The sequence below is a fragment of the Apus apus genome, chromosome 4, assembly GCF_020740795.1.
Source record: "Apus apus isolate bApuApu2 chromosome 4, bApuApu2.pri.cur, whole genome shotgun sequence".
Taxonomy (NCBI): Eukaryota; Metazoa; Chordata; class Aves; order Apodiformes; family Apodidae; genus Apus; species Apus apus.
In genome coordinates, this window is record NC_067285.1 from 86,449,130 (window position 1) to 86,463,547 (window position 14,418).

The 14,418-nt window shown below is 39.8% G+C and overlaps 2 protein-coding genes across 14 annotated transcripts in view; both read left to right on the forward strand.

Annotated features, from left to right (window-relative positions):
- PPAT (phosphoribosyl pyrophosphate amidotransferase) overlaps positions 1-3,728 on the forward strand; it is a 48,753-nt gene extending 45,025 nt beyond the window's left edge. The window contains exon 11 of the mRNA XM_051616547.1: positions 1,116-3,728. Within this exon, the coding sequence (XP_051472507.1) occupies positions 1,116-1,291 (176 nt within the window). The 3' untranslated portion in view covers positions 1,292-3,728. The remainder of the gene's footprint in view (positions 1-1,115) is intronic.
- A 102-nt stretch (positions 3,729-3,830) lies between these two features.
- The window catches only part of AASDH (aminoadipate-semialdehyde dehydrogenase), a 44,840-nt gene continuing 34,252 nt past the window's right edge, over positions 3,831-14,418 (forward strand). For 7 of the 13 annotated variants that reach the window (XR_007889221.1, XR_007889222.1, XM_051616533.1 and 4 more), the window contains exons 1-5: positions 4,980-6,027; positions 8,027-8,147; positions 8,873-9,213; positions 9,989-10,181; positions 12,392-12,633. Coding sequence is in view for 11 of the 13 variants with exons in the window: in XM_051616533.1 (XP_051472493.1) it covers positions 5,798-6,027; positions 8,027-8,147; positions 8,873-9,213; positions 9,989-10,181; positions 12,392-12,633 (1,127 nt within the window). In the remaining 2 variants the exon portion in view is untranslated. The other 6 variants (XM_051616527.1, XM_051616526.1, XM_051616528.1 and 3 more) reach the window with 6 other exon arrangements.

Consider the following 14,418-nt stretch of genomic DNA (forward strand, 5'->3'; position numbering starts at 1 on the left):
TCCAATACTTAAGAGCTCCTTCTGGCAAAGAGAAGGAGCTACGGTAGGCAAAAGACCAGAAAGAAAATAACTGGTGAAAATCTGTCCTACAATTAAAAGCTAATGTTGTTTTGCTTTCATGAGATATTAATAAAAATATGTTCAGAATTTGTAAATACCCACTGATTTTTCTACAAATTTATGTAAATAATTTTAACTGCATTCTGTATTTCCCTTTGAAAGAAAAAACATTTGAAACTAATCAAAGATCAGATCTCAAGAATGAGTCATGTTCGCAACAGAACAAAATAAGAACCAACAGCTTATGTTGCTTGTGATGTGGCAAATAACATGCTCTGCAGGGTATCAGCAACAGTGTGAAGGCTTGTGAGATCTACTATATATGGCCTATTGTGCTGCAAAATATTTTAAAAAATGGTTTAAGAACATAGCTGTGGTTACAGCTAGGAAACTCTAAATTTCCTAGCTCAGATTTCCTGTGTTAAATATGCTCATTGTCTAATATGACAATGAATTCCTTTTCCCCAAAATTATTGTGAAGGCATTTTGAAATACTTCAAGCTTGTAGAATCTAGTATTTTAAGTATTACTCACAAAATTAGTGCAAATTATAGGAAACTAATGATGTGAAAAGGCTATCAGACTTTCCTACTGCTAGAACATTTGCATGAATAACATCCTGACTTTTTTTTTTCAAATTATGATCTTCCTCTCCTCCAAGTCCCAGTTAGGGATTGTAGTCCTAGGTGCGCAGTTTGGGAAGCACCAGCCATGCACACATCTGCTTCCAGACCCAACCTACAGGGTCACTCTGGGAAACAATTGAGACCTCTTTAGGCAGTCTTCGTAAACACTCTACACTCCTTTTCTATTTCTGTGGTACTTGTGACGTATTTTTTCCCAATTCAGAACCTTACGTCTAGATTTAAGTGAGTCTGCTCCCTGCACAAAGAATTTGAGAACAGCAAGGCTTATCATAGTCTGATAATTTTTCATATCTGTTCTCCATGGAGTGGTGATCCACCTCCACACAATAATGTGACTGCATTTCCAACAAGCACTGCATTTGGTACAATGTTGCAGCTCTTAACTGGTGGATTCTTCATTTCCTCTAGGAGCAGACAGCGTTGTCTATCTTTCTGTGGAAGGGCTGGTATCATCTGTGCAAGAAAGCATCAAGGCAAGACAAGAGAGTGAGAACAGGCTTAAAACCCAGAAATCACGTGCTGGAAAGATTGGTCATTGCATAGCGTGTCTCACTGGAGAGTATCCTGTAGAGCTGGAATGGTAAATTTCCAGTGGGTGGACACCAGTTCATCTGTTGTTGAATGTACCTTTTTCAAAGATGCCTCTTTGCCAATAGCCTTCTTACATTTAAGTGGTATGGAAAGCTTATTACAGATAACTAATTACTGTTACTAAAATACATCTTTACTGTAAAGACTTACAGAAAGTCCAATGTGCTGATGAAAACAATGTAAGCAGATTAAAATACAAAATCATATAGTTTTGATGCACAGTTGTGCCTTCTATTTTCTCATAAAATATTATAAAAACCAAAGGTTTTTTAATCATGTAGCAGTCCCAGAGTTGTTTGTATCAGTCTTGCCCTGGAAGTGAGATACCCTTGTTAGACTTGTTCACAAAGCACAAATCATCAGTTGTGTGCAAAAGTATGTAAAGTTTGCTTTTCTCTTTAGGAAAAATAACAGATTCTGAAGACTCAGAGGGCTTCCTTAGCAGTTCTTGCTTAAACTTTTTAAGGACAGAAGTGCCTTAATTTTTGAATATATAGCTAAATAAACTTTTTTAAATGAAGCCCTTTTTAAAACTAATTATTCAGATTCTATGAATGTCTAGCATGTAATTTTAAAAACAGAAGACTCAGGGAAATGCTCAGCCAAAAACCCTCTTAGTTTTACAGATTCAAAATTCTGTTTTTGAAGTCCAGTGTAATTACGTTATCTTTGTGTACTTTTATCAGTTGCCAATAGAATGTGGAAGGAGAAAAATACTTGCCACTGCTATTTTTTTTCCTCGTATCTTGTTTTCTCCAGATAAGTCCAGACAACTTACTGAGTCTGAGCTAATGCTCAGTGTGGTTTTCATCTGTCAACATCCAAAGTAAACTGAAAAATAAAGTAACTTTTGGCTAATAGCAAATACAACGTATCAACTGAAGATTACTGTTTTGAGTATAGTCTTATTTAGCTACATTACTGTTGTTAAATGCAATGTTTAAAAAAAAAGGTTCTGAAGAACTGTTGAATAAATTGTATTTTTTAATTGGTCACGATTACACAGTTACTTGTATATGAGACGAGGACTTAGACAATGAACCACTAGCGGGAAATGGAAATGCACCTTTTGAAAACTACCACAAATGTACGCACAATTGTAAAGATATTTTGTATACCTCAGTTTTTTCACTGAATACCAGCAACTTAATTTTAGATTTTCTATTTAATACTGTGTATTTTGGCCTTATAATTGTTTGTGACACTGTTAACCAAAACCAAAAAAGTTTATGAGTTTGTTTCCTCCCCATCACCTTCCACATACTTGAGTTACAGCACTGGTGATTAAATACAAAAGGAAGCTTTCTTGAGTGGGGTTTGTAGCAACTGTGCCTGATAGACAATCACAAAACAAAAGCCTCAATTCAAGAAACTATGTAAATACATTTAAGGAAGTCAAGACAGCCTTGCGCAGGCTCTCTGTGGAACCAGAACCTACTTGCAGTTCATGGGAGAATCTAGATTTTCCTAAGAATTGAGCTCTTACTGTGTTTTCTTCACCAAAACCCAGACTGGCAACATCACAAGATGCACACTGATCTAATGTCTAATTAACAAGTTTGTTTGTTCTATGAAAGAATGGTTAGAGTTAACCTGGGCAATAATCTGAGCAAAACCAGAACAGGGTGAAGTCACTCTGACCATCCCCTCCCAGGTTAATCACAGAGAAGTAGCAGAAAACAGAAAAACTGTCACTGATATTTTTTCCTGTTTCTCCTTTCCTGTCCTCAAAAAAACAATAATTTTTAAAAGGGATAAGTCAAGCTTAGGTTACAGCTTAGGTTACAAATACATGTCAGGAGCTCTTTCTACCCAAGATAAAAACTTAGGTGAACAGTTTAACAAGATTGCAAGCATAAGTCTTACCGATTTATCTGAAATTTGCTATAGAACAGGCTATAAATTAAACTTGTGCAAATACTTTTTTAACATGTCTCCAACAAAACTGGTATTTTTGAAGTCTGGTAATAATCGCTTGAATGTGATTTGAGCATTAATTCTGATTTCAGTAAAATGAGTCTCAATGCCTTTCTCCCCTTCATGTGAATTATACGGTCTGCTACTGTAAGCACTGTAATCTCTAGAGACATTTCATGCCTAATCTTTAGTGCCTATTTTTCAAAACTCTTAAGTTAAAAGGGAGATACTCTTCAAATATCATTTTACTCACTGACTTCTGGATTTATTCTTCAGGTCACCAGGCCTTTTTAAATCACATACAACAGACACACACGTAAGGAGTATGTCAAGGGAGAAAACTACTCTGGTTTTAGGTGTCGCTATTTGTATTATTTTAATGTTTTACTGTGAAGCTGTTTCTGCTGTATTACCAATGTGCCAAATTATCATTTTGTAAAACGTGACAGGACCATCGAAAGCTGATGTCTTAACTTCTCCCCTGCATCACATTAAAAACGGTTATGAACTGGTCTCTATCTCTTTCTTCACTGCTCTCGCCAGCACCACACATCCAAGATTTCATAGAATGACAGAAGGGTTTGGGTTGGAAGGGACCTCGAAGATCATCTAGTTCCACCCCATCCCTGCACGGGCAGGGACACCTCCCACTAGACCAGGAGGCTCAAAGCCCCATCCAGCCTGGCCTTGAACACTTCCAGTGATGGGACCTCCACAGCTTTTCTGGGCAACCTGTTCCAGTGTCTTAACACCCTCTTTAATAAAGCCACCTTGAAAGCGCCTCGAACCTGTAGCCATCAATTTCGCCTCTTCCACTGAACCCTCCTCCCCCGCACACGCTGCACCCGGTGCCCTCTCCCAGCGCCCGCTCCCCTCGCCCCACGCCGAGGAGCGACGCTTTGTCACCCGCCGCCGCCTCAACGACCGCGGCGACAGCCGACAGCCCACAGGTGACAGCCCACAGCCGACAGCCCACAGGTGACAGCCGACAGCCCACAGGTGACAGCCCACAGGTGACAGCCGACAGCCCACAGGTGACAGCCCACAGGTGACAGCCGACGCACCCCATCCCCGCGGAAATGACGCGATTCCCCGGCTCAAGGCGCGGGCAGCGGCAGGAAGGCCCGCACCACCTCCTGGGGGGGACATGGCGACAGAGACGAGTGAGTTGCGAACGTGGCCGGGGAACCTTGCCTCCCACCCGGCCCCATGCTTTTGTTTCAGCCTCGTGCTCACGTCTAAAGAAAAGCTGCTGGGGAGGGCTGGAGCGGCCCTGCCGCACTCGCGGTTCCTCTCACCCGCAGCAGAACATGGCGCCGTCCCGCGCGGGGCACAGGCCGGCCGGGCGCCCCGCCTTATGCCCCAAGAGCGCGACGGCCGCGGGCCAGTGGGGGCGCCGCTTACCGCGGAGTCGGGCCGGAGCCACGCTGCCTCGCCAATCGGAAGCGCTGATCTTCCGCGGCGACGTGCCGGCGGGGAGGAGGAGGGAGCCGGGAAGCGCCGCTCGGCGTTGCCTCAGGTGGGGACCCGCCCGGCGCGGCCGCTGAGCCGAGCGGCGGCCGTTGGGGCCCGCGGCAGCTGCTGGTGGCGGCCGCCCGGTTCCTGGCGCAGCACCCTCGCCCCGGGAGCGGCCGGGCCCTGTGTGGAACCGGGGCGCTTGGAGCGAGCGGTTGGAGCAGCTGCCGGCCCTCGCTCGGGAGCGCTGCGGAGCCCGGACCCCGGCTGTAGGCCTCCGGTCCGCGGCCTGCTCATCCGGTGCGGGTGTGAGGGCCCCGCAGGGCGGAGGCGACCGCCAGCTCGAGCAGTGCCCGAGAAGCCTTGGGAGGGGGCGCGTTGGGTTTTCTCCTTGCAAAGGAAAGATTCGTATTTCACAGGTCTATTAGAGAGGAAGTTATTAATTAGAAAGCGCGAATAAACTTTGCGCTCACCACCTCTGTGCGATGAAATCGTACTGAGTTACAGTATCCTGGCCCCCAGGGTGAGACCCACGGGAAGGGATAAAAATGTTATGAAGACAGGCTTAGAGAGCTGGGTTTGTTCAGCCTGGAGCAGAGTCGGCTCCGGGGAGACCTTCCAGTGCCTGAAGGGACCTACAGGAAAGCTGGGGGAGGAGCTTTTTGCAAGGGTATGAGGCGACAGGAAAAGGAGTGATGGCTTTTTAACTGGAAAAGGGGAGATTTAGGTTAGGCGTTAGAAAAAATTCTTTACTATGAAGGTGGTGAGACGCTGGGACAGGTTGCCCAGGGAAGTTTTGGATACCCCATCCCTGGAAGTGTTCAAGGCCAGGTTGGATGGGTGCTGAGCAAGCTGTCCTAGTGGGAGGTTCGGGGGTTGGAACTAGGTGGTGTTTAAGGTCCCTTCCAACCAAAACCATTTTATGATGCTGTATGATTCTGTGACTAATCTTTATGCTGTTGCCATATAAGGTGTGACAAAGCTGTGTGTTTTCTGCCAAGTGTCTTTTTTCCTGCTTGCTAGTGTTCTGTGTGCTTACATAATTTGGTTAAAGTATTAAAAGTTAGGAAATGACAACGCAGTCTTGTTTGTTAGTCTTTCAGGGGGCTTGAAGATACGAAGCTAAGATGACTCTTCAGGAACTTGTGAATCAGGCAGCTAGCCTGTACTCTAATAGAAAAGCAGTATGGTTTGATGAATGCAATAACAAACCTCCAGCTTCTTACACCTATGCGACAGTGGTTAAGCTTGCCATGGAATTAACAGCTTTCCTTCAGAAGCACTGTGGTCAGCAAGGAAAATGTGAAATAGGACTTTACTGCTATCCAGGAATAAACTTACCGTCGTGGATCTTAGGGTAATGGTTGGAATGTTTGCAATCTGTGTTGGTTTTTTGAGGGTCATCTCTATTAAAGTGAATTTTCAGCTTCTTTATATTTTAATAACCACAAAAATTAAGTAATGCCATAATAATACAGTCAAGAAGCACCAGAGTCTTACATTTTTTAATAAAAAAGATGACAGTGTTATAATCTGGAAAAAACACTGCTGAAGTTTTTTTTAATCTTAAATTCATTGATCTAAAGTGTATGTAACTGTATTCTTTTTAAAATCATTAAGCATATTTATAGAAATGTAAAAAAATGAAAGACTAGTATCTTTGTTGTGCTTGTTTAAAAATGGAGGCTCCAAGAGAATAAATGTATATATACAAGAAAAGTAGTATGCAGGTTTTTTAATGTATTCTTGTCTTGATAGCAAAAAAAAAAAAGATACATTGAAAAACAGATGTCATGCTTAAAGCTAAATGACTATGTAGTTAAAGTTCCGTTACGCATGTTGTAGGAAAAAGCAATGAGCAATGCAGCACTCAGATGACGTTGATTATTTAATGGCTAGGAATTTGGCATGTTTGTGATCTCAGTACTCATGTTAATTCGGCAATTTTAAAAATCTTGCTCTGCTGAAATATTTTAGCATTCATATCCTTTATATATGTATCTTATTATATCCATTACTTTTATGATGTAATACAGAATCGCAGCATCACAAGCATATTTTCTGCCGCTGATGTAAACAGCATTCACTGTGTTTCCTAGGGGCGTGATCTGTGTCAGTACTTTCCTATTGTCACACTGCACCTAAAATACACAATAGTGCGAGATGAGGTATCACAGTGGAATACAGAGATTTCTGTGAAGTGAGCGAGCAATTGCTCTAATCATAAACCTTCCAAGAATGCTGAGGAACTTTCTCACCGATCAGGAAACACTTCCCCCCCAGTCCAGCAGTGGAGCAGGTTGCCCAGAGACGTGCAGGCACCCACCACTGGAGGTTTTCAAGACCTGACTGGACAAAGTAATGAACAACCTGGTCTGGTGTCACAGCTGCCCTTGCTTGAGCAAGAAGAGGGACTGGGTATCCTGAGGTCCCTTCCAACCTGATTTACCCTGTGTCCCAATGAACTGAGCAGAAACACAGTTTTCTTTTGCTGTGTTTTCCTATGATCTACTGGGATGTTTTGATTCTTACAGCTATTGTTGCTGAGTAGTAAACTGCTGTATATGACGCAGGGCACATCTGGGTGTGTACTGATACCAGTGGCTATTTGACTACATGAAATGCTGCAGTTTCCAAGTCTTCTTTCTGGATCTAGTCATTACTGCAGCGATAAGTCACTTGCACAAAGAGTAAATACAGCTGATTGTGCGTGGCAACCCACCCACGTGTGAAGATTTATGGGAACCGTTCCTATTTTAGTCCCCACTTGGTCGTCTTGGCTTTTGGAATTTATTAATGTCAGCGGTGGTAAACTCAACTGCTCGTCTTTATCAAAAGGAGCCACTAGAGGGAGGAGTTGTAGTGGGCAACTGTTGATAAAGTGCAATGAATGAGAGCAGAATGGTACTTCGTGTTCCTGTGTTTATGGTGGAAGAAATTCCAGATTTTCTTATTCTAGAGTCTTTAGACTATTGAGATCAGGAAGCGTTTGCAGACTTTTGGTGTTTTGTTAAAATATATGTATACAAGTTGTATATGTATAAATGAAAAACTTGTATTTCTTTTCCTAGTCAATAATAAAAGCTTTTTAAAAGTGGTGCTGCCGATGTCAGTAATGCCTTCGTCATCACCACACTGTTTGATCAGGAATAATTTTGAATGCTTTCATCTAGCTTTAATCTTTCCTTGCTGTAAAATACCAAAAGACAACTCTGATTATAATTTGCTTCCTACTTTATAAAAAATCTATAAAAGTCATGACTACATTTTCTGGCTCTGGGAATAAATTGCAGTGTAAAAGAAACAGTGAAATTTAGGAGGATTATAATACATTTTAAACATTTTTTTCTTGGTAGAATCCTTCAAGTTCCAGCTGCCTATTCTCCTGTTGATCCAGATGCACCACCAATGCTATCTACTTACTTCATGAAGAAAAGCAATCTTCAGTATATTCTTGTTGAGAATGACAAAATAAATGTAAGTGTTCAGAATTCTAAATGACCATTAAAGGGCAATTTAGAATTGTGTATTCACATAGTATTCTATTTTAATAAGGTTGGATTGAGTTGGGTTTTTTCTTCATGACAACAGATTGTCTTTCTCATTCAGGTGAGAACATCTTTAAAATTAGAAGTATAAATTGCTTTTCCCCCTGCTTAAAAAAAAAGCCAAAAAAAAAAAGCCTACTTTCCTATTATGGTTTTGTCCAGGCCAACTTGTTGGGCACTAGTGTTGAAGGCTTTTTCAGGCTTGTTTCTTTGTATGTCAAAGTTGAGTGTTGGAAGTCTTTGTTATAACAGCTGAAAATAACCACTGCTTTTAATTCTTTAGTTTCCTTTTGTACAGCTCCCAGATCTTACACACTCATTCATTGCAAAGGGTGTTGATAACATTGGACTATCTAGTTACAATTCAGAGTTCTTTGTCTTCTCCAGAATTCTTTTGTATGTTTTCCCTTTCTTTTCATGATCTGCTCAAGAGAAGTCTTTATGTCTAATTTATAAAGTCTGTGTTTACTCATAAATATATAAAAATACATGAGCTTAAAAATGACTGATATGTATCCTCCAAAAGTAGAGGGATTAAAAAAAATAATCACAGTTTATTTTTGTGAAATTATATATTTTATTTCATTGCATGCAGTAGAACAGTAACAGTGTGTCCTGAGTTCTTTTGTTTAAATTGTTTATTTTCTCTTACAGAAATTCCAGATGTCCCATGTTGGTTGGTTTTACCACAATTCTTCCACAATAGAGCATATTGGTTTAACTCTCTTCCAAATGAGCTGGAGTAATGCTGATTTAAATTCACAAGTAGATGATGTGCAAAGTAAATATGAGCTTTCCAAAGCTATGGGTGTCTCGCAGCCAGGATATACTATTTGCCCAGAACAAACCAAAGTGAAAACGTCAGAAGGAGGATACATGAATGTTGGACAGAAGTGTTCTTTAGCATACGTCTTGCATACATCTGGAACTACAGGAATCCCCAAAATAGTCAGAGTGCCTCATAAATGCATAGTGCCAAATATTCAGCATCTTAAGTAAGTGTGGTTTCCAGTTTTCCTTTTAAGTGCTTTTGCAAATTTGATGTTAGGGACTTTTTTTTTAACTACTTCAAAGAAGGGTAGATTAGCTTTTTGCTAATGCTGCTTCACTTCTTCCTCCTTCCCTGCCTTTTCAAATGTTAGTGTTGTTTTTTTTGTTTCTAAATAATATGACATAATATTCTGTTTCTCTAGCTGTTAATTTTAATATTTAAATGGTACCTTACCTGAATTTTTGAGGGGTGCACTTCAATAATATGCTGTTACTCTAGGTATTGTATTCTGGTGTCCGGCTTAAAAGAAATAGATGACAAAGTTAATTATTTGTTCACAGTTTTATGTAGTGCATTCTGTAGTTTTTAAGTCCTAACTTCTTTTTAGGCTACCTCGGTTTCTTTCTGTTTCATTTAATACTTTATAAAAAAATCTATTATAGGAAATACCACACCTTTTTTTCTAATGAACAATCCTTAGTTGAAATGTGCCTTTCAACACACTGTATTAGTGTGTAATGTGGTGAATATCTTTGTAATGGACCTCCTTAAATTAAATAGTTGCAGTTTTGATGCAGGAGCTCTTGCTCACATCATCTGATCTGCATATGCCTGTAGATTCAGAGTAGCCTTAAAGACTTTAGCTTTGCTGGAGCAAATTTATTTTATGCTGCTCTGCTAGTTTGGAAACATTTTTAACAGCATGCATCAGATTTGTAATTCCTAGCTTTCTTATTCTATTATTGTAATCCCTGGTGATTTCTTATTTCTTATTCTAGGTCCATATTTGAGATCACACAGAATGATGTACTGTTCCTTGCTTCTCCTCTAACATTTGACCCATCTGTGGTTGAATTGTTCATTGCTCTGACAAGTGGAGCCTCTATTCTTGTAGTACCAAACAGTATTAAAATGATGCCTGTGGAGCTGGCTGCTGCTCTATTTCATCATCACTGTGTGACAGTGTTGCAGGTAGGCAAATCCTAAGAGTCTTCAGTGCCCTGTCTCCCCCCTTTGCTAATGTGTACTACTTTTTCATCAGTCTAGACACTCATGTTAATGGAGCGGGAGTGTTCTTCCTTGAAGGCACAGCTTATGCTATCCTTCTTGCTGTAGTGTGTTAGCTGTTTAGGAAAGTACCATTTGATCGAAGCCTTAAACATTTTATGATGGAAAAAATTAACTAAAAACTGATACTCATCTTAAGAAACTATTAATTCTGAAGAATTCATTACATTGTTCTGTTAAGCGGTTAGTTCTGAATAATCTGGTAGTAGACTTACCTGTTACAGACATTTTTAACACTTTGAATGGGCTTGATCTTACAGCCTTTTCTCATAAACAACTTTTAAGTTTTAATGGTGGTCTCTGTGCTCAAAATATAACAACTAAACCAGTGCTATCTATAGGGTGATAAAATGTTTGTCATTTTTACAATAATGAAAGCAAGAGAATAACTTGATTCCACAGCAGCACTTGCTCTTTTCAGGCCACCTGCTTGTGAGGCTACGTGTGTCTTTTGGAATAGGTCATGTACTGTATTATCTCAATTTTTCAATTTTTTGTTTGTTTGTTATTGGAATATTTACTAGAAGTTTTGAGTATCCAGCATGGCTGAATAAGCCTAGTGCTTGCCTTGTAGTGTAACAAGGCATTTAGTAAAACTGTTAATTGAGTATAGGAACTTAAATCAGAGTATGGGGGGAAGAGTTGCTGGAAATGGATCTTACTTGTAACCAGCTTTGAACAAAATTACTATTGTCTGTTTAGTCTGTTAACTGTAATAAATCAACCCCTAAGCCTTGCGTTGTCATTAATGTTGTAATTCTTAAGTATTTTTACTGGTAGAAATGCTAAGGTTTCCTTTTCTTTTGGAGGAATTGTGGTAGTGGAGATTGTAGGGTACAAATTTAAGATTAGTGAGTAATTAGCTTAATGTTCCACAGCAGAAGAAAATCCACCAAAATCCACAGAATCTAAATTTTGTAACTTTATTGCCTGCTCTTATTTTTATTTATGAGGATTGCTATAAACCTTGATGGTGTATATTTTCCTGTCACATACAAGGGATTTTGCGATTTATTTTTGTATTTTTTGTCTTGATCAGTGAAAGAAGGGTTTCTCAGTTGAATTACTGACAAAAATGTTCTCCTTATAGCTTAACTGATTATTAATAATTTTATGATGTTTCTTAAATTATAGCAAGGCATTTCTTTCTCCTCTTGGCTTGGTCAAACAGACTTGAGGAGTCTGAAAAGTGATTATGAGGGAGGGGAAGAATAATTTTTTTATCCCCTGTTTTCTTCACTGTAATTTACTGAAGTTAAAATGGTCAGTTGGAAAGTGTTGGTCTTCATCCATTACTGGAAGAAAATAACCTGGTAAGAAATATTTACATTAATTTCCCAGGCCTGTTACTAGAAAAAAAATAGTTAAGATTAAAAGCAAAGAGCAAAGTGAGTGTGTGTTAAAACAATTTGCTAAGACAATTTTTCCCCTCAGTGAAAGGTCTCTACATCACCAATAGCTTTATTGAAGCAGCTGTATTTAAGAAATTTGTTTTGTTTAAGTTTCTTCCTTTATGGTTTTTTTTTTTCTTCTGCTCATTTTAGAAAGCTTTCAAAAAAACTAATTTTTATAAACAGGTATATTTACAAAAATCTGAAAAAAAACAAAGTCTTGCATCCTATGAATTTATAGTGTTATGGACAGATCTTAGAATTTTTTTATATGAAGGTTAATCAGATGTATAGTTTATATTTTAGCTGGACCATGCTGGACTGGAGGGAAAGACAGACCAAACAGTAACATCAAGGGAATACTGTGTTTTCTGCTTTCTGTTTCAAAGTGATTGACAGAAGAATTAATGTGCACACACTTTAGATAATAGCTGAGACAAAACATGGAATCCAGAACACATCTAATTAAAGTAGAAAATGCAGAACATAGAGTGATGCTGGTAGTGCTCAGCAAGGGCTTCACACAATAAACAAAATATTTCAAAAACTGGCACAATCTCTATTGGCATCTGATGATTTATGCCACCTACTATACACAGATGATTGTTAAGTACATCAACAATACAGCTATGCAGTGGATATGGTAAAGCAGGAAGAGGTTTACTCATATACTGAAAAAATATAATGAGTCTTTCTCTCCTTTTTAAAATCTGTGTAATTCAGGCAACACCAACACTTCTCAGGAGGTTTGGAGCTCACATTATTAAATCAACAGTGTTGTCTGCAAATACTTCGCTCCGTGTCTTAGCCCTTGGTGGTGAAGCATTTCCTGTGCTGAATCTCTTGAAAAGTTGGAAGCACAAGGACAATAGAACAAGTATTTTTAATCTATATGGTATTACTGAAGTGTCAAGCTGGGCCACTTGCTACAAGATTCCTGAAGAGGTTTTTAGTCATGATTTTAGGTAAGAAATTTTTTCGTGGCTTGGCAAGTGAATTATGAAAATCACTAGAAATATAACCTCGTTCTACTTTTTCCAGGGCTACTGAGTCCTCGTGAGTATTTCTGCTGGTAGAAGTTACATTTGACCATCCTTTTGTACTCTAATACAGCCCCTGCTAGTAAAAGTTAATGATGAGTGATTCTTAAATGACAGAACTGCAGTCTGAAATTCTGTGTAGTTGAATACCTGTTGAGTTTCACATCTGGACTAGCCTAGTCCACCCAGCATATGCTGTCTCTGACTGCGTGGCAATATTGAATCAGTGTTGCACTTCTGCAGGCAAATGGCTCCTACCCAATTGCTAGTAACTTCAGTTAGCCGTACTTTTGCTCATCGTGAGGCTTTTCCAGTGAGGTCTTGCGTATTTAAGGAGAAGCAGCCCAACACAGTTCTCAGAGGGAGTAAAGAAATGGGGCTCTATCACTCTTAATCATAGCATTGGGACAAAGATATACCTTAAGTCTATCAAGTTCAAAATGTTACTTCTGAGATGTACTTATTTTAAGCAAAAATGCACAAAGATTACTTTCAAATGTAATTAATAGATATACATGTGTTTCTTGCTACCACTGTGCTTTTGCTTACAGTTTTTAAAACTCCACAAATAATTGATTAAGTGCAAACAGTGGTATTATCAGACAGTGGTACTGTTTAATATTGGATAATACACTATTCAGTAAATGATCCTTGTTATCAATACAGGCTGGGGTTGATGTGTTAGAGAGCAGTCTTGCAGAAAAGGACTCGAGGGTACTAGCGAATGAAAAGTCGGACATGAACAAACAATGTGCACTTGCAGCCCAGAGAGCCAACTGCATCCTGGGCTGCATCAAAAGAAGCATGGCCAGCAGGTCAGGGAAGGCGATTATGCCCCTCTGCTCTCGTAAGACCCCACCTGGATTACTGTGTTCACCTCTGGAATCCTCAACACAAGAGAGACAGGGACCTGTTGGAACAAGTCCAGAGAAGGGCCACAAAAATGATCAGAGGGCTGGAGCGCCCATGCTATGAAGACAGGCTGAGGGACCTGGGATTGTTCAGCCTGGAGAGGAGAAGGCTCTGGGGAGACATTATAGTGGCCTTCCAGTACCTGAAGGGGCTACAGGAAAGCTGGGGAGAGACTGTTTGCAATGGTGTGTAGCAAAAGGTTGAGGGACAATGATCTTAAATTAGAGCAGGGTAGATTTAGATTAGATATTAGGAAGAAGTTCTGTACAATGAGGGTGGTGAAGCATTGGAACAGGTTGCCCAGAGAAGTGGTGGAGGCCCCATTCCTTGAAACATTCAGGGTCAGGCTTGATGAGGCTCTGAGTAACCTGATCTAGTCAAAAAGGTCCCTGTGCACTGCAGGGGGAGTTGGACTAGATGACCTTTAAAGGTTCCTTCCAGCCCCATACTTTCTATGATTCTGTGATTCTGTCCTACTTACAGAATGCAGTAGGATACATTCTGTCGCATTTCACTAATACGGATGACAGAAATCTATCCAAAATTACTCACTTGGGGTCTCACATTCATTTTACGTAGACTTCCAGAAGTACTTTAATTATTTAGCGTTCTGCCATTTTCACTCAATTACTGACTTTTTTTTGCTTATTGTATATTGTAAAGATAGTTGCAAGTGTCAAGGTCATGAAAGGTACTTTCAGTTAGCTCAGTGTTTCATTTGCTTTTGGAAATGTGAAATTATTCCCTGGCATGATAATTACATGTGTGAGTTAGATGTGTCCTATGAAACTGGATGTT